Raw genomic sequence first — 20,498 nt, 5'->3', positions numbered from 1 at the left:
TCACTGTCCTGACTAAGAAATATATCACCGTCTATTCACTGTCACTGGGTCAAAATGCTGGAACTGTTTTCCAAACAGAATTGTGGCTTTCCCCATGTCCCGGGAGCAGTGGCCGTTGAGAGGGCAGCTTGCTAAAACCTTCGCCAGCCCAATTGGGGATTGGCAATAAATACCAGCCTCGCCAGCCACTCCCATGTCCCACATTCAAATCAAAAAAGTGAGGAGGTCAGGTAGAGTGGATAGGAAGCGTCCGTTTCCAAACAGGTCCATGATAGCAGCAATAGGTGATTCTATGACTCAGAGAGTTGATGGGAATATTTCCACCTGAAGGGGAGGTTTGCCTGAATAGGTGATAAAGGCAATAAGTAAACCGTATTACACTTAGTGTCAAAATCCAGTTACAGTGTAATCAAACTACACAGCTCCTATACAGTCAGCAAAAAATAAATAGACTGAATGGCCTCCATCTGTACTGTAAATTGTCCATGTCTGCAGGAAGAGGAAAGGGCGCTTGGGAATGGAGGTGGATTGATGTACAAAGATCAGGGATAGCCTTTGGAGGAGGTAGGATGACTGGCTTCAAAAGGAGAGCGGCTGATGAGAGGGACGTCGGAAAGGGGGAAGCTGTTCAGTGAAACGCCAGGAAGTGGGTCTTACAAGCTCAATGAGCTTGAAGAGGGTATGAAGGAAGAGAGGAGGCAACTAAGACCAGGCAAGGTATGTCGGCTAGATGTGGGCTGCTAGGAGCAGCTGAGTCAGTCAAATAGTCCAAATATCAGTGGCAAGGTTATCCATGAGCTTATTTAACCCGTTGAAGGTGAATGTGGACAGTGCAGCAAACTGGGGTTAAAGCAGGACTCATGGTGTTGAGGAAAGTCAGGAGTTAGCTGTGCTCAACGCAACGATGGGAATGATTTTGACAGTGGACAGTGAGGCCCTACAGCTGCTGACGGGGAGCAGCAAGAGATGGGGATCAATGGCTGAATCAGTGGCCAAGGAAGAAGCAATCTCAAGAGAATGGAGTAAAGATAGCAGAGATTACATGAAGGGAGACATTAAAGTAAGACAGGTTGGCAATTAATTCAATGAGGAAATAAATACAGACTACAGGAGCTAAGCTCCAGATTGAAATGATGATCTACTTTTGGATGGGAGCCTAAAGAGACTAGCTCTGCAGTAAAATTAACATGGATCAGCCTTCCACAACACAATTTTAATAATATCCAAAAGATTTAAACAGATAGGGAAGATCATTTTAAAACCATGTAAAAGTACCACTTATGGTTCAGTCTGCAGCTACCTGCATATACATCAATAACAGCATTTGTGCACAGGAGCTACTAACCTTGGAACTGTTGTGGTTACTACCGGAAGAGAAGTTGGAGGCACCTGCGATAAAACTCCACCGTGACCAGATGACGAGACCTTCACCGTTGTGGCCCTCCCCATCTTCACCACACTCTGGTGAGCGGGGTGCCGCGCTCCTCGCGAAGGCAACAGTATTTTTGAAGCAATGGGAGAGGCGATATTTTCCGAGGATGGAGACATCACCTCAGATAAGTTACCAGTTGCATCAGTTCGTATTTCAGATGGATAGGATCCTACGTTAGGATCCGTTTTGTCTTCATCAATAATTACGAGGTTCTTGGGCATCTCTTTGAACTGATAGACCAAGCGCTGCCCTTCCACCTTGGCCAGGATCCCTCTTTGGTAATAATACCTAAACAGGAAGAAAGAGGATTCACATTTACTTAATATCTTGGATGAAGTATTTCATTTTTAACGAAGCACGTCACCTCAGTAATGCAGGAAATATGGTACCAATTGGAGTTCCCACTTACAATAATATGAAAATAATTAGATAATCTGTTTTCATTATCTTGATTAAGGAATAAATTCAGCCCTGAACACGTGGGAACACTCCTGCTCCTAAACATAATGCTGCAGTTGAAAGAAAAGCTTATGATAGGATTCCAAACCTTAAAAGAGACACAAACATATGCTCCTGTTATGTTAAAGCTCCAGTCACAACACATTAAACAATAATTTGTCAGCAAATATACACAGACATTAATAGTAATAGAAATAATAGTTGATAGAAGCATCTGGAAGGACAAATCCAGAATATTACTGCTGGATATTTGTCAAAGCTCAAGTGGATGCAGGAAAAAAATGATCATTTAAGCAACTTGACTGTTGCTTTAAAAAACATATTTTGTTGAACCATTTTGTCTTACATCAGGACAATTTGCAAGAATTGCCAATTTAAGGGGTAATCCAACATTTATACGGTTATATACGTCAGTGTTTACTTGCCAACCAATCAGCGCTCTCCTCTTATGTAGCAGTATCCCCCTGAATTGGTATTCTTGCAAACTGTCCTGATGAGTGCAAGACAAATGGCTTCAACAGAAATGTCTTTTTCAGTAACTGCCACATGTCGTTAAAAGGGCTTCTAGTTTTCGATTAAAGAAGCATCCCAGGAAGAAGTTCAATTTTTTTTTATTACTTCCAATTTCTGATCAGACATGGAAACACAATCCATTGGAGGCACAAGATTTTACTGCACAACTTTTCTTCCAAGATGGATTACCAGGTGCTCTTTATTGGACTGAGTGGACCCATGGAGTGTCTGCACTAGCAGTGAGGCACATTCAGCTGATACTTGGTGGGAGTTTAGCTGTCCTCAGCTAAAAACATCTTGATTCCTACTGCCGGCTCTGCAGTTCTCTGAACCTGCTCTGTCACCCAATAAGGTCATGACGGATCTGGCCGTAGTCTCAACTCCACTCTTCCATCTGGCTGCCAAAACCCTCAATACTGCACACAAATCAACACTGAATGTGACTATTTCAGTGCTTTTTCTAAGTAAGCCTCCCACCTGAGCCTTACTGAAAGCTATGCTGCCCAAAACTGGGTTTGCACAAAGCTACTGCCTCCACTGAAGCTAACATTTTATGTTACAATTCCTCAGCATTCTTGATCCCAAATTCTAATTTTGGCCAGTTCTACAACTCTGTGTTCCTCCAATTCTGGTTTCTTGTGAGTATTCTGAGATTTTTTTCACTTCTCTAGTGAGCGCCCAGATCCAAATTCTCTGGTCCCCCACTCCCCGTACCTCACCGCCCCCACCCCCCGCTCCCCGTACCTCACCGCCCCCACCCCTCGCTCCCCGTACCTCACCGTCCCCCCTCCTCGCTCCCCGTACCTCACCGTCCCCCCTCCTCGCTCCCCGTACCTCACCGTCCCCCCTCCTCGCTCCCCGTACCTCACCGTCCCCCCTCCTCGCTCCCCGTACCTCACCGCCCCCACCCCTCGCTCCCCGTACCTCACCGCCACCCCCCCCCCCCGTACCTCACCGCGCCCCCCCCCCCTCACTCCCCATACCTCCCCGTCCCCCCCCTCACTCCCGGTACCTCACCGCCACCCCCCCCCCTCTCCGTACCTCACCGCCCCCCCCTCACTCTCCGTACCTCACCGCCCCCCCCTCACTCTCCGTACCTCACCGCCCCCCCCTCACTCTCCGTACCTCACCGTCCCCCCCCACTCCCCGTACCTCACCGCCCCCCCTCACTCCCTGTACCTCACTCCCTGTACCTCACCACCTCCCCCTCTCACTGTACCTCACACCCCCCTCACTCCCCGTACCTCACCGCCCCCCACTCCCTGTACCTCACCACCTCCCCCTCTCACTGTACCTCACCGCCCCCCTCACTCCCCGTACTTCACCGCTCCCCCCCACTCCCCGTACCTCACCGCCCCCTCACTCCCCGTACCTCACCGCCCCCTCACTCCCCGTACCTCACCGCTCCCCCTCACTCCCCGTACCTCACCGCTCCCCCTCACTCCCCGTACCTCACCGCCCCCCTCACTCCCCGTACCTCACCGCCCCCTCACTCCCCGTACCTCACCGCTCCCCCTCACTCCCCGTACCTCACCGCCCCCTCACTCCCCGTACCTCACCGCTCCCCCTCACTCCCCGTACCTCACCGCTCCCCCTCACTCCCCGTACCTCACCGCCCCCCTCACTCCCCGTACCTCACCGCCCCCTCACTCCCCGTACCTCACCGCTCCCCCCCACTCCCCGTACCTCACCGCCCCCCTCACTCCCCGTACCTCACCGCCCCCCTCACTCCCCGTACCTCACCGCCCCCCTCACTCCCCGTACCTCACCGCCCCCCTCACTCCCCGTACCTCACCGCTCCCCCTCACTCCCCGTACCTCACTCCCCCTCTTCATTTATCTCACTGCGCCCCCCCCTCTCCCTTTAAGGTTCTGTTCAAACACAAACTCTTCAACAGAGCTCTCGTCTCCCGCCCAAACACATCCTATTGTTGAACTTTCTCTGATTAGGTTCCTGTGATGCACTTTGTATTTTTAAACCACATGGAATACACTGTATAAATATAAGTAGCTGTTGAAATGTGATGGCTTTAAGGCTCACAAAAGCATATAAACGTGCACAAAGCTCAAGTGCCAACACTTGTACAAACATTATTACAATCTGTAAAACGTCCTATAAATTGTGTACAAGTGAAATGTTGGGCATGGTGGAATTGTAGAATTACTGAATCTACTGAACCAAATGGATGACTTTCAGCCCAGAACTCAGAGCTAAGAAATCTATATTCAAAGTCTTCATTACAGTAACTTGTAAAGTGATACCTCCTAATGCAGATACAGAGCCTCAAAACAGTCTGAACACCAGACTTTATAAGCTGTCATGCAATAATTTTAATTGATATTAAATGAGTAACATACCAGGCTAAGTTGGCTAGGTGCTGTGGTGCCAAGGTGCCGTGCTGGACTAGTTATCACACCTTCAAACGCCAGGCGTTTACAGTCCACTCAGCGATCCTATCACGGACTCAGACTCTTGTCCCAAATCCAGCACAGCCTAAACGTCAGCCCTACTTGGTTTTTTTATGCACCTTCAAATGTTCCTTCTTCACTATTAAGTATTTTTCTTTAAATGTTTATTAATACGAAGTGAATAAGCTCCTCACGTCACTATTAATCAAATTAAGATTTTGACATAAATCTCTGAATACCCAACAGCTCTCAGTTGAGGCTGTTAGTTTTAGTGCGTTGTTTTAACTTGAAACATGGGTTAACACAGAACAGACGCATTTGAAAGCAAAGTACTTAACAATTCTACTGAGAAAAAACTATAATCTTCTGAATGCTACACTTTCTTCCCCTTTTCAGGATGCCTATACCATACACATCCAAGAGAGTAGATTGTTCCCATCCACAGTCACTGTCAATATGCAGATGAAAAAAGACAATTTGTCTTCCAAAATATCTCCAAGTCTGAGCGATCCAATTCAATTGAAGTATCAACTTAGATAACAACCTACATTTCTTTTCAATTTAGCAACTTTGTATCCCTCCCCAAATGCAATCCAATGCCAGCACAATGCAAATAAAGAAGTACAGGGCACCTGGTACACCCTCACATTTGAGAAAGTGATGCCCTAGTTGTTGTCAAAGTAATAATATGCTAAAAATAGCTTGATATGCGAATATAACAAACTATGAGATGCTCATGGTTTGTTATATTCGCATATCAAGCTATTTTTAGCATATTATTACTTTGACAACAACTAGGGCATCACTTTCTCAAATGTGAGGGTGTACCAGGTGCCCTGTACTTCTTATCAATTCTGAATAAAAAGCACAAGTTGTACAGATGTGAAGAATGAATTCAATAAGGCAGAATGAGCAGTGACTTTCCTGTATGTGGCTCTCCTGGGGAGGTACGTGCAAGTTACAGTACATCTTTGAAGTAAACATACAATGTTTCTGATGCCCTGAATGATGGGAGAACGACAGCAATTCAGAACTACAATTCTCTGTTCAAACTATTAGTTAATTGAACCACAACACTTAGTTTTGTTATCCGCTTAAATGCTAGCGCATTAAAAGGTGGAATATTTAATGTGTTCTGTAGACCATTAAATCGTCACATTTTACAAATACATTATGAACATGTCCATTTCCCTTCCCCCACCCACTAGCGGTGAACAGCTAATCTGATTTGAGACCCACTGCAAGGGAAGTTTGCAATGCTCTAACAAACCCAATCAAACACCTTGACTTAACTGGCAAAGATGACTTAAAACAAAAATTCACTTCAGAATTACCCAGAAAACTAATCTTAAAATGAAATCTCTCTTTACACCAAGGCATTATTTTCAGAAATAGATAAATTCTACAAAGTTATAAATTCAATGGCCACTGCAGGTTATGGGTTTTATTTATTAATTTTCTTTTCAGAAAGGTGCCGTTACCTTAGTGCCCTCCCCATTGTCTCATAATTCATGTCTGGCTTGTTCTTGTGTTTGCCCCAAAGCTTGGAGACTGCCTTGGAGTCAACCAACTTGAAGATGCCCTTTTCCCGCTGAGTCCACTTGATGTATCTCGGGCAGGTGTTTTTGTCTTGGAGTAGATCGAGGAGGAACTCCCAGAGGTAAGTAGTGTTCCCTGGGGAATGCAAAACACAGCAGAATATGAGTGGCTCACTCCAGACAAGTGCGAAGTTCAAGAGTTAATGACACATGTTTTAGCTAAGCAGGAATAAGGCATACATTCCTGATCAACATTCCTCATATGCAAGGCAGCAAACTTCCAGCTTCGAGAACACAATGAGAATAGCAGCTTGCAGAATTAAGTTCCCTTTCAAGATCCCTACGGAATTACTAATATCTTCCAAGACGTGAGGCAATGAGCAGCTACTGCTCACCTACTTAGCCCAAGTTGACGAGTGTCGGTGGAGAAGACGCTCAAAATGATTTACATGGATGCTCCTGACCACAGGATCTATGTAAGACAGTGAGATTTTAGCGAGGAGTAAAGGGACCACCAAGTAGATTCAGCATGACTTACAAGGTAAATGACGGTTGTAACACCAGGGGCTGGACCGTTATGTATTTTCTGATAAATGTTAAATTTTATTTAAATTGCGACAGAAAAGGATTATATTAAAACAGCGCTTCCATTTGACCATTTTAAAATCTTGAGGAGAAGGACAAAATACAAGCTTCTAACAGAGCAATAAAGGGTTTGCTTAAATTCCAATCGCCCAAAGGCAAACGTTCAATTCTGTTGGGAGAAACTCAGCAGGTCTGTCCACATCTGTGCAGAAAGAAACAGAGTTAACAGAGTCTGGTATAATTTTTCAGTTTTCTACACGAGTCATCCCAGAGTTGTAACATCAACTCTTTCTCTCCATTGATGCTGCCAGAGCTGTTGAGTTTTTCTAGCATTCACTGATTGTTTCAGATTTCCCTCCGCAGTATTTTGCTTTTGTCCTATACTGTTGCTTGGGTATACAGCACCGTCATCCTCAGGCACCTACCTTCAAAGTCTTTCTCAGAGTGCAAACCTAATGAGCAACTATAACAGGACATTGGCTGTGAAGATCCTTACTCATCTTGTAAAACAGTTACAAAGGAGGCCATTCAGCCTATCATGTCTATACCAGTTCTTACACAATCCCCTGCCTTCTCCCTGTAACCCTGGACATTCCTCTTTATCAGTTGAAAATGTGTTGCTGGTTAAAGCACAGCAGGTCAGGCAGCATCCAAGGAATAGGAAATTCGACGTTTCAGGCATAAGCCCTTTATCAGGCTGAAACGTCGAATTTCCTATTCCGTGGATGCTGCCTAACCTGCTGTGCTTTAACCAGCAACACATTTTCAACTGTGATCTCCAGCATCTGCAGACCTCATTTTTTACCATTCCTCTTTATCAAACAACTATCTAATTCTCTTTTGACTCTTGGGCAGTGCAGTCCAGATGTTTGCTTTTTACACGAAGAGTTATTATTTCCTCACGGTGCTTTTGCTTCTTTTGTCATTTACTTTGAATCTGCGCGCTCTCATTCCCAATCCGTAGTTTACCCAATCTAGTCCCACCTGCCAGCACCCGGCCCATATCCCTCCAAACCCTTCCTATTCATCTACCCATCCAAATGCCTCTTAAATGTTGCAACTGTACTAGCCTCCACCACATCCTCTGGCAGCTCATTCCACACATGTACAACCCTGGCAACATCCTTGTAAATCTTTTCTGAACCCTTTCAAATGATCATACTTCAGGAGAGAGTCTAAACGATAAGGGTCAGTGAACCATTTGACCACAAAAGGAATGCAACGCCGTACTTATGTTCCCTTTTATCAGGGGCAGTCAACTGTCCAATCCCAGTGTGAGAGCACTGGAGGCAACTGAGTCCATTCCCCCGTCGACACAACAACGCAGACTGGGATGAAGAAACTCAGCCCAGATTGAGAATGGAAGCCAAGCCTTTGCCTGTTTCAGTGGCTAAATGTTCCCACCGAGCACATTAACGCTCTGGAATAGCAACATCCTCAAGCAATTAAAATGCAAAACCATCAAAAAAGGGATTAAGATGGTATATTTGTCAGCTGAGTTAAAGGAATTCCACAAATTAAAGAGATACCAGGCCAGTTATACAGGTTCACCAGCACCTGTAATCTCCCCATGTGGGTGGTCTGCAGGCCAGCCCATTGTGTTATACCAAATCCCGTCATCTCAGTATCAAGCTACTAGTGATTAATAGAACAGGGGCGCATTTGTGCAAGTGCTTTGCCTCCAAAAATATGACCTGGATTTAAATGTTTGGTAGTGAACTTTCAACTAGGCTCACCCCCATCAATTTACTGATCTGCTCAAGAGTGCAAAATCCTTCGAATTCCCGCCCTCTCCCTTCCCGTGATTTTGACAGTATGGGAATTCGCCTTTGACAGCTACACTTACCCTTCCCTTCTCTAGCCTTCTTTTTCACAGACAGTTCCGACGGACTATCAGGCAACCCAGACTGCTGGTTCTTTGGTTTTCGACCAGCTGTAAGACACATTGGAACGCTCATTTACTATAAATCTCACTACATTAGTGAAAAGGGCAACTCTGGCCCCAGTTCAATTATATAGTTGAACTGCTTCAGAAAAGAAAGGGAGAGTTACAGAAAACAACTTAGCAGAATGTGGCTTTGCTACGGTTGATCGTGAATTCTTTATTCATAAATGAGAAAAAACAACTTTTTTCAAAACCTTAATTTGATGCAGCCTTCCGCCTGATGGTAAATTACTTGAACCTCCAGTGAAATTTCCTCATAAGCACTTGCCTCAATTTGGGAAAAAAACATTTCCCAACTTCCCAACTCTTAGCCATTTCAGACCCCAACATTTCTCAAGTTCTCAATCCCTGAATGAAAACAGAAACTGACTTCAACTAAGACACAACTCTGTGGGCATAATCAGTCCTCCAATACCTTGCATGGTACCCAAAGGTGACTTGGGGGGGGGGGGGGGGGGGGGGGGGGGGGGGGGGGGTGGGCGTGAAATTGTAACAGCGTAGTGTCACCTGACATCCATTGGCTGCAAACGTTCGAGCTCCCTCCTAAATCCCAACTGTGGTATTTCAACCCCTACTCTGACTGACAGATTTACAGGCAGGAGTCTTCATACATTTAAATTAAAATAGATTAGGTTAGGCTAGATTCCCAGGGTTCCATGTCAGACAAAACAATACCTTTAGCCACAATATAGAGGTTGAATTTTGACCTAATACCAAGAGCATTGGGCAGGCTAGTCAAAACAGAATAAAACAAATAACTGCCAATCACAACACACAGAAAATCACAGCAGTAAAAGGCCCAGGTGGACAGCCAGATCGATCACTACTCAAAAACTTTTCCTGGTACCACATTATAACTTCAAAAGTAATGATTTGCAAACAAATATTTTGTTCAATTTTTGCATCCAAAATGTCAATATTGGGGAATGGAACTTTCATGCAAAGTATCAAAAAAATTAACCATTCTTCAGATTCCAGACGCACAGAAAAGCAGCAGTGTCTTAACTACACTTTCATTGCAAAGTCTCAAATGCATTAATACAAACAGTTTCATTCCCCTGCACCAGCCAACCACACATAGTGAAATTATCAATTCAGTGTCAAATGATGCCAGCTAGGGGTAGTTTAACATTGTGACCTGCAGCTAATATAAAGTCAGTTAAAAATTGTTCAAGTTATTTCCATTTGGAACCTTATCGGTAAAGAGGGTTTTGTTTTATTATATCAAATGTTACTGAGTTACAAACCATAACCACTTTCAGCTTTAAATGTTTTTTGGGGGGAAAAAAGATGTGCAAATTCTCCCCAAAAACCAGCAGATAGCATGCCCTATTCAAGATAAGGTCCAGATACTCTGGATATTTCACTACTTGCAATGTTGAAAATGCCTTATACCTTTCTTCTTTTTGGTTGGCTCTGGGGGCTCTAGTATTGGTAACGCAGGAGACGTGTCCATTGGCTCAGACTCCTCTGTAGACACCTCCACCACCGTCTCCGTGATCACATCAGGCCTCATGGCAGCATGAACAAATTCTGGAGTCGACACACAGGGTGGCACAAATACCTGGACTACACAAGAAAGTTTAAAAAGATTAAACCTAACAAAGTGAATATTTGTCATTCACACCTTACAGATAAATAAAAATAAATGGCCCTGAAGACAGAGCACATTTCATACCCAGTACTCAACTTGGTACACTTTCTGACAAAGGTACTTACATCTTTGATAATCAATGCCTTCCCCTATTGCAACCTAAAGCGCTTCCTGAATAACCACAAACTGCCTCAAATCAACAATAAATTGGGTGTACAAGGTGTCACCCTTTAAATTAAGCAAAAGCAACAACATCCCTTTTACATTCATCACAGGTTCCCAGTGGTATCGTTTTATCCCAGCTTGTACCTCAAGCACTGAGCAATCCATAAAAAGCAAAATTGACATTGAACAGCGCCTAACTATGTTTCTTAATACTGAAAGAGCACTCAGAGCACTAAGGAGTAGGAGTCGAAATCAAGTAATTTAATCAAATCAGAAGGGGACAACATTAAACAAAAATATAAACCGAATTGAAAACTGGAATGTCTGAGAGCTGACTTCTTTTTTGTTCGTTCTGTGGTCACTCCTATCGATCAGTAAATCTTAACTTTGGAAAACAAGACTGGTTCATATCCACAACTCAACATTATACAAATTCATAAAACACTGTTTTAAAAATGTGCAAGGTGACTCAGGGAGCTCCAGATACACTGTTGTGGTACTTAAAGAGCTGATGAAAGCAAAAACTCGATCTAATGGCGACGGGCAACTTTTAAAGTACCACACAATATTTAACTTGGTCTAGAAGACAGAAGGACTTGCAGCTGGATCAAGATGATATGCCAAGCAATGTCTGCCAGATTACTGAAAATACTTGGGAAAATTCTGGACTGAATAAATTATTCAGCTGCTCATTTCATAGAATTCATACATTCATGCAAAAGAATGATAGTTTAGATTAAATTACTTAAAACCAATTAATGAGGCGCTTTAAGATTCACTCAAACAAGCTAGACAAGTTCTTTCTGTACATGCTTGCAATAGAAGCATGACACAATGAATTAAGCTCAACAACTAATTAATTCCAAGTGTTTTCTTTAAACTTTCTTTAATCCTCACCAATTTCCCAGATGCTTTTCCACAAATCTCCCTCATCCTTATCTTTCCCCTGTAGTCACATTAACTTCACAGAGAGCAGATATAACCAATCTGGACGTTTTCAGCGATGCTGTTCATCTGCCACAGTTGATCAAAATGGAAAGTACGACCCAAATGCCTCAGAGTACATCCCCCAAGACTAACATTTTGGAATCAAATTACCGTCCACTTAAGAGCGCAGTCAGATCAGAGTATCACAGAAATATAGGAAATAGGAGTAACAGTAAGTTATATGGTGGGGTGACCATGCTCTGCAGTTCAGTACAATCATGGCTTAACAACCAACTCAAGACCACGTATTCCTACTTTTGTTTCCAGTCTGTACGTGTCACCACCATAATCCATGCATTTTGATTTTTCATGCTAATCTCTCTCTGAAATCTTATCAAAATCCTTCTGAAAGTCCAAGTAAATCACGTCCACTGACTCCCCCCATCAACTCTACCAGTTACATCCTTAAAATATTCCAAATAGATTGTCAAGTATGATTTCCTACGTTGTAAATCCACGTTGACTCAGTCACGGATACTGTCTGTTTTCCAAGTAATCTGCCATTAAATCCTTTATAATGGACTTCAGCATATTCCCCTCTACTGATGTCAGGCTAACCAGTCTGTAGTTCTGTTTTCACTCTAGCTCCATGTTTAAATAATAGGGTTATACTAGCAATCCTCCAATCTAAAAAGGAACTGCTCTAGAATCTATAGAATCTGAAAGATGACCACCACCACTTCCACTATTTCTTGGGCCACTCCATTCTGTGGGTAAAATTAATTACTTTTCAGTTTGTCACCAAAGCTGAACAGTTCAGAAGGTTGTGGGTTCAAGTTTCACCCAAATAGCATGTAAAACTGGCCTACACTTCACGGCATTAGAAATGGAGCATTGTAATTTCGGTGGCTTTCATTTTGGGTGAAGCATTAAGCTACAGTTCCAGTAATTCCAAATTGCCATTAAAATATCCCCTGATACAGCTCAAAGAGGAACAGACCTCCCTCAGTCTCCTGACCAACATGCCTCACTTAGCTCAAACAACAAAACAAATGATTAGTCAGTCATTTACTGCAATGATTTCTCCGGGATTCTCCACTGTCTCAATGCTGACTATTGATTGAACATGAAGTACTTTACCAAGACTAGAGGTGCTGAAGTGTGTATTGGATGCAATTCCCTTCTTTCAAAATTGAGGTTTCAATCTTCACAAAATGCAGTTGCAAACTAAAGGCTGGTCCCCACTAACTGACCCAACCTTTAGCTGGTCCCCACTAACTGACCCAACCTTTAGCTGGTCCCCGCTAACTGACCCAACCTTTGGCTGGTCCCCGCTAACTGACCCAACCTTTGGCTGGTCCCCGCTAACTGACCCAACCTTTGGCTGGTCCCCGCTAACTGACCCAACCTTTGGACAAGGTCAACCAGACAGACAGCCAGACAGACAGAGACAGACAGAGTCATCCTCCGCTGCCTCTCCTCCAGTATCCTGGTTTGGTTTCACTTCGATATATTGTAACCTGTTTAGCGGCTTCTCATTCCTCTCTCTGCAGCCTCACATGAAAGAGATTTCCTTCTCTGACCTCCTCCTTCCTCACCTACAATCTGCAAGAAAGGAACTGGAGAGTTCAACCCTCACTCCTGCAGATACTTCAAATGCAGCCTGAGGGAGCGATACCCAGTCAGAAGTTGCTGCTTTCATAGAAGTTGTCAAATCAAAGACCTGCCTGCATCCTTTGGATATCCAGAGATTAGATTAAATTCCCTAGTGTGGAAACAGGCCCTTCAGCACAGCAAGTCCACACCAACCCACCGAAGAGTAACCCACCCAGACCTATTTCCCTACATTTACCCTGACAAACGCACCTAACTCTACTGGCAATCTTAACCTGGCCAATTCACCTGACCCGCACATCTTTTCAAAACGTGAGAAGTAACTGGAGCACCCGGAGGAAACCCACGCAGACACAGGGAGAACGTGCAAACTCCACACAGACAGCCACCCGAGGGTGGAATCAAACCCGGATCCCTGGTGCTGTGAGGTAGCAGTGTTAACCACCGCGCCACCTGCGATGAGAGAGGGGAACCTCAATTATCCAGCATGTGATTATCCGAATATCGGATTATCTGGCAAGATTGCGAGGAAAGTAAGAGGGGAGGTATTTACAGGAGAAGTGTTCCTTTAAATGAGCAATACATCCGCAGAAACAGAATATAGGTCATTCTGCTATAACACACTCTTTGTTCACGTGAACTCGCTATAACATGATTGACAAATTGGGGACACTTTCTAAAGCGTTAACTTTTAAAGCATTGTATGGGTTAGAACATGATTCAGGCCACATTCGTTTAATGGTGCTGCTATTACGCAATTTTCTTACAATGTGGGATTGCACAAGAATGGAACTACCGCGTTGTAGCAGGACTGACTGTCTATCATTCAGTAGACTGTACAAAACCTACAATTGTACAGTGACAGATTTATTCTGAGTCAAAAATACCACAGCAGATCTGCTGGTTCTTGACATTATTCATACATTACACATTGAGCACTAGTAGTTGCAATTTCTCCTATCAACATCCTATAATCATGGAGAACTCTCGAACAAAAATGAAACTACCAGATCCTGGCTACATTTGGCAGCGATTAGCCAAGGTTATGATCGGTTCATAGTGCAATTTTAAAGCTACATAACCATTATACTATAACACATTAAAAACATTATTTTGTTGCCAAGGTTGAACTGTGTGTTAAGCTGACCATTCCCCTTAATTCTGCAGCATAGTATAGGTACACCACCCTTTATCCAAAATCCAGAAATCCAAAAAAGCTCAGAAATCCAAAGTTCTTTTTGTGAGGTTTTGTTCTCCACAACAAGGTTATTTGGTGTGCAAACAGGTAACCCAACTCCACACCCACTCAACCCATGTCACTCATATGTGATGTGGGGGTGTGGCCCAACACTGGCAGGCATCAATTCTGTCTCAGGGCTCCTAGTCCTCACAGGTGCCTCTGCTGGGCATCTATTTCACCATGAAACTGTCACTTATTCTGAAATCCGAAAAATTCTGAATTCCAAAAACCAACTGGACGCAAGGGTTTCGGATAAAGGACTGTGTAACTGTAGCTGTGTATGGTCAGGAATCTAATGCTTGCTTGGTGAAAGATTTTTGAAAACATTAGCAAGTATTATCTCAGAAACACTCAGTACTCCAAGACTGCAGGTGCAAATCAGGAAATTTGCCCAACAGATGACATCAGACTTTTGTTTTATACACTTCTAAACATGTCAGAAACCTCAAGCATCATGCAAGCTTCCAACAAAGCTTTTTTTTTTGTTACATTCCTCCCTACCAATGAGATTCGTGAATATAACATATGGTTTCACAGAAATGATGTCATTTCTGGTTCTTTTTTGTCAAGGGAGGGTGGATATAATCTAAATTGATGGAGTTCTGGTTAGAATGTCGTGCCTCTAAGAATTCTCGTGTGTGTCTTTGTTTCGCTTGTTCTAGGACGTGTGTGTTGTCCCAGTCAAAGTGACGCCATGTTTTGTCTGTATGGATAAAAACTGGTGATAATGGGTCATGTCTTTTGGTGGCCAGGTGGTGTTCATAGATGCATAATGTTTTCAAATCGCGAATGAGAATTTGCTCCCAGTCACAGAGACACGCTTTGTCTAAAGTTGTCTCTCTTTTCATAAAATATCTTTTCTTCACATTTTCTACACAGCCAAGCCTACATGGTAAACACAGATCTATATGATCTGCTTTTGATGTGACATAAATACTTTTAAGATGATTGGAAAAACCGCACTGTAGCCTGGAAGAGCTGTTTGATATCAGACTCTTAACTAATTATAGAGGAACTTTGATGATCCGAATGACACAAGTGGGGAGTATTTTGTGGGGATTATCGAATGTTTGGATAATCGAATGCTGGATAACATAGTTTAGCCAAGCATCGGGACCGTGCAATCTTGCCAGATAATCTGAAATTCAGATAATCGAGTTTCCTCTGCAGCATTTGCTGTATTCTGGGCTGCATTTGTTGTCATTCCAACTACAGGGGGCGCCCTCAGCCCATCTAGTTGTACTGCCTATCACACGATCTGTCACTAAAGGCTTCACATCTGATGGTTATTTTAAAAAGGGGGCGACACAGTTGCTCAGTGCTGCCTCACAGCACAGGGACTTAGGTTCAATTCCAGCCTGAAGCAACTGCCTTTGCAAATTTTGTATGCTCTCACCACTTTTTATTTTGGAGTTTCCCTCCAGCTAAACAAGTGCGCCTTTTGATTCTACTAAACAAGTGTGATCTATATGGACCTCAGTAATGTGTTCGACAAGGTTCCCCATGGGAGACTGATTAGCAAGGTTAGATCTCACGGAATACAGGGAAAACTAGCCATTTGGATACAGAATTGGCTCAAAGGTAGAAGACAGAGGGTGGTGGTGGAGGGCTGTTTTTCAGACTGGAGGCCTGTGACCAGTGGAGTGCCACAAGGATCGGTGCTGGGTCCTCTACGTTTCATCATTTATATAAATTATTTGGATGCGAGCATAAGAGGTAAAGTTAGTAAGTTTGCAGATGACACCAAAATTGGAGGTGTTGTGGACAGTGAAGAAGATTACCTCAGATTACAACAGGATCTGGACCAGATGGGCCAATGGGCTGAGAAGTGGCAGATGGAGTTTAATTCAGATAAATGCGAGGTGCTGCATTTTGGGAAAGCAAATCTTAGCAGGAGTTATACACTTAATGGTAAGGTCCTAGAGAGTTGCTGAACAAAGGGACCTTGGAGTGCAGGTTCATAGCTCCTTGAAAGTGACGTCACAGGTAGATAGGATAGTGAAGGAGGAGCTTGGTATGCTTTCTTTTATTGGTCAGTGTATGGAGTACAAGAGTTAGGTCGTCATGTTGCGGCTGTACAGGACATTGGTTAGGCCACTGTTGGAATACTGACAAGAAACTGGGCTGATTGGCTAATAACTTTTCCAATTTCTATCTAGAACAAAGGCATGGTATTAGCAGTTTTCCAATTCACTGAAAATCTCCCAGAAAACTGGAATATTTTGAATGCAGAAGCACACGGCAGAGAGCAAGAGAACAAAAATGCGAGAGAAAGCGAGAACAGCAGATAGCAAGAGAACATGAGTGGGAGTAAGCATGAGAACGAGAGCGCGTGAGCAAGCTTGAGCTTGAGAATGTGTGCGCATGAGCGGGAGTGAGTGTGAGAATGTGCGCACGTGAGAACGAGAGTACGTGAGCGGGAATGAGCATGATAATGAGTGTGCGTGAGCACGTGTGAGCGTCAGATTGAGCATGCGTGAGAATGAGCTTGTGAACACAAGTGAGTGTGAGAACGAGAGCACAGGAGCACAAGAACGTGTGCGTGAGCACGGGAATGAGCGTGCGCGAGCACGAGAATGAGCGTGCGTGAGCGAGCACGAGTGAGCAAGCGTGAGCTTGAGAATGAGTGAGCGTGAGAATGAGAGCACGTGAGCACGAGAACGTGTGCGTGAGCACGGGAATGAGCGTGCGCGAGCACGAGAATGAGCGTGCGTGAGCGAGCACAAGTGAGCAAGCGTGAGCTTGAGAATGAGTGAGCATGAGAACGAGAGCACGTGAGCACGAGAATGAGAGCACGTGAGCAGGGGAGAGCGTGAGAACGTGTGCACGAGAGCGCGTGAGCGTGAGAACGTGTGCACGAGAGCGCGTGAGCGCGAGAATGTGTGCGCATGAAAGCGCGTGAGCGTGAGAACGTGTGCACGAGAGCGCGTGAGCGCGAGAATGTGTGCGCATGAACGCGCGTGAGCGTGAGAACGAGAGCGCGTGAGCGTGAGTGTGAGAGAGAACGTGTGAGCGTGAGTGAGCATGAGAACAAGAGCCGTGAGCGTGAGAATGTGCGCGCGTGAGCGGCAGTGAGCATGAGAACGAGAGCGCGAGTGGGAGTGAGCATGAGAACATGTGCGCGTGAGTGAGAGACCGAGAGTCCGTGAGCGGGAGTGAGCGTGAGAACGAGAGCGCGTGAGTGTGAGAACGAGAGCAGGTGAGCGTGAGAATGTGTGCACGTGAGTGAGAATGAGTGTGAGAACGTGGGTGCGTGTGCGGGAGCGAGCGTGAGAACAAGAGCATGTGAGCGTGAGAATGAGAGCGCATGAGCGGGCGTGAGCGTGAGAATGTGTGCACATGAGCGGGAATGAGCGAGAATGAGAGCGCATGAGCGGGCGTAAGCGTGAGAACAAGAGCATTTGAGCGGGATTGAGCATGAGAATGTGTGCGCGTGAGCTGGAACGTGCTTGAGAATGAGTGCGAGAGTGAGCATGAGAACGAGCACGCGTGAGCGGGAGTGAGCGTGAGAACGTGTGCGCATGAGTGGGAATGAGCGTGAAAACGTGTGTGTGAGCGAGCGTGAGAACGAAAGCGCGTGAGCGTGAGTGAGAACGTGTGCGCCTGAGTATGTGTGCACGTGAGCAGGAGTGAGCATGAGAATGTGTGCGCGTGAGCGGGAGTGAGCGTGAGAACGAGAGCGCATGAGTGGGAGTGAGCATCAGAATATGTGCGCATGAGTGTGAGAACGAGAGTACGCGAGCGTGAGAATGAGAGTACGTGAGCGGGAGTGAGCATGAGAATGTGTGCGCGTGAGAACGTGCGCGCGTGAGCAGCAGTGAGCGTGAGAACAAGAGCGCATGAGTGGGAGTGAACATGAGAATGTGTGCGCGGGAGAATGAGAGTGCGTAAGTGGGAGTGAGCGTGAGAAGGAGAGCACGTGAGCGTGAGAAGGAGAGCGCGTGAGCATGAGAACGAGACCGCGAGTGGGAGTGAGCATGAGAACATGTGCGCGTGAGTGAGAGAGAGACTGAGAGTCCGTGAGCGGGAGTGAGCATGAGAACGAGAGCAGGTGAGCCTGAGAATGTGTGCACGTGAGTGAGAATGAGTGTGAGAACGTGGGCGCGTGAGCGGGAGCGAGCGTGAGAACAAGAGCATGTGAGCGTGAAAATGTGTGCACATGAGCGGGAATGAGCGTGAGAACAAGAGCGCATGAGCGTGAGAATGTGCGCGTGTGAGCAGCAGTGAGCGTGAGAACAAGAGCGCATGAGTGGGAGTGAACATGAGAATGTGTGCGCGGGAGAATGAGAGCGCGTAAGTGGGAGTGAGCGCGAGAACGAGCGCGCGTGAGCGGGAGTGAGCATTAGAACGAGAGCGCGTGATCGGGAGTGAGCATGAGAATGAGAGCGCGGGAGTGAGCGTGAGAACGAGAACACAAACGGGAATGAGCGTGAGAATGTATGCGCATGAGCGGGAATGAACGTGGGAACAACAGTGCGTGAGCGTGAGAACAGGTGCGTGAGAGTGGCAGTGAGCGTGCGAACGAGAGTGCGTGAGCGGGAGTGAGCATGAGAATGTGCGCACATGAGTGGGAGTGAGTGTGAGAACGTGCGCGCGTGAGCGGGAGTGAGAGTGAGAACAAGAGCGTGTGGGCGTGAGAATGAAAGCGTGTGAGCAGGAATGAGTGTGAGAACGACAGCACGTGAGCGTGAGAAAGTGTGCGCATGACTGAGAAGAAAAGTGAGAGTGAGAGCGCGAGTGAGCAAAGGACAGCAAAAGTGCAATGGGGGAACACAGGAGAGGGAGTATAAGATCACAATTCCTTCACGTTTCAATACTCAGGATATACACATTGGGAAATTACATTCCCTACAGTGTGGAAACAGGCCCTTCGGCCCAACAAGTCCACACCAACCCTCCAAAGAGTAACCCACCCGGACACATTCCCCTACATTCACCCCTGACTAATGCACCTAACACGAAGGGCAATTTAGCACAGCCAATTCACCTAACCTGCCCATCTTTGGACTGTGGGAGGAAACCCACGCAGACACCGGGAGAATATGCAAACTCCACATAGACAGTTGCCCGAGGTGGGAAATGAACCCAGGTCCCAGGCGCTGTGAGGCAGCAGTGCTAACCACTGAGCCCTAAGTAATGACTACAATAATGACCAAGATTCCTACTGATTCAGTTGGCAATGTCAGAATCTCCTTCAGCCTTGTATATTAACAGGACTAATATAGGTAATTTCCCCTGACTAACACAAACAACTTTACAGTATATCTGATAAGCATTTTCATTTGATTGAAAAGTCAATAAACTCGTCATGATGCTGGTTTGAAACAGTTATGTTTGCTGTGTTAAAATGTCTACCCAGCCACAGGATCTGCCTCTATAAACTGAGCAGCTGGAGAGCTGACATCCAAATAAGTGTCAGAACTCAACCAGTCTTTAAAAGACAGAGGACGGAGCCAGAACTCCAACTCGGCCGCACAGATTAAGGTAGGCATTTTAAAAAAGACACAACCAATTTTTTTCCCCCTTTATTTCTGACAAAAAAGAATGAATCTTGCTGAATCAGGCCTTAAGTTTTAACACAACTGCATCCCAGATTCCAGTCACAACTCAGCACATCTGGGTTCCAGGCCCAGACACCGTCTTCCTGGGCCAATCCTGACACCATTTTGCAAACATTTTTGAACAATGAAGTTCTTATTTTAACAAAATGTAAATTCTGAATTTCTATCTTTATTTCCAAACACTTCTTGCTGGAAGAAACTTCAGCCACTTCAAGGCATCAATCTCCTCATACTGACTTGCAGCCTCTCTCCATCTTAAGAACATCTTTCTCACCCAGCTGTTTTAATCTTTCTCACTCGATCATTAAATCTGCCTCCCACCTCGACCCTACTGTACCTCCCCATCCTGTAAAGTGGCCCTCCCTTAGCATTCATATAGTAATACCCATTGCCTTTTAACCAATGCTCCCGCCAAGCTGCCTGAAGGATTCCACACAGGCAACTGTGTTAATATAGTGCCTTGGTTAAGCTTTAACTGGAGTGTTGTATAGGTATCGTTGCCTTTTTATCTGGACAT

General features: G+C 45.2%; 1 protein-coding gene across 7 annotated transcripts in view; it reads right to left on the bottom strand.

Annotated features, from left to right (window-relative positions):
* The window catches only part of LOC132833264 (ETS-related transcription factor Elf-2-like), a 145,920-nt gene that overhangs the window by 12,814 nt on the left and 112,608 nt on the right, over nucleotides 1-20,498 (bottom strand). For 5 of the 7 annotated variants that reach the window (XM_060851412.1, XM_060851409.1, XM_060851411.1 and 2 more), the window contains 4 exons: nucleotides 10,276-10,449; nucleotides 8,782-8,868; nucleotides 6,294-6,486; nucleotides 1,346-1,720 (listed from right to left, as the gene is read on the bottom strand). In XM_060851412.1, the coding sequence (XP_060707395.1) occupies nucleotides 1,346-1,720; nucleotides 6,294-6,486; nucleotides 8,782-8,868; nucleotides 10,276-10,449 (829 nt within the window). The remainder of the gene's footprint in view (nucleotides 1-1,345; nucleotides 1,721-6,293; nucleotides 6,487-8,781; nucleotides 8,869-10,275; nucleotides 10,450-20,498) is intronic. The other 2 variants (XM_060851416.1, XM_060851414.1) reach the window with 2 other exon arrangements.

Source organism: Hemiscyllium ocellatum, chromosome 36 (assembly GCF_020745735.1).
Source record: "Hemiscyllium ocellatum isolate sHemOce1 chromosome 36, sHemOce1.pat.X.cur, whole genome shotgun sequence".
NCBI lineage: Eukaryota > Metazoa > Chordata > Chondrichthyes > Orectolobiformes > Hemiscylliidae > Hemiscyllium > Hemiscyllium ocellatum.
The sequence above is the reverse complement of the archived record's forward strand: the minus strand, read 5'-3'. Positions and strand labels throughout refer to the sequence as shown.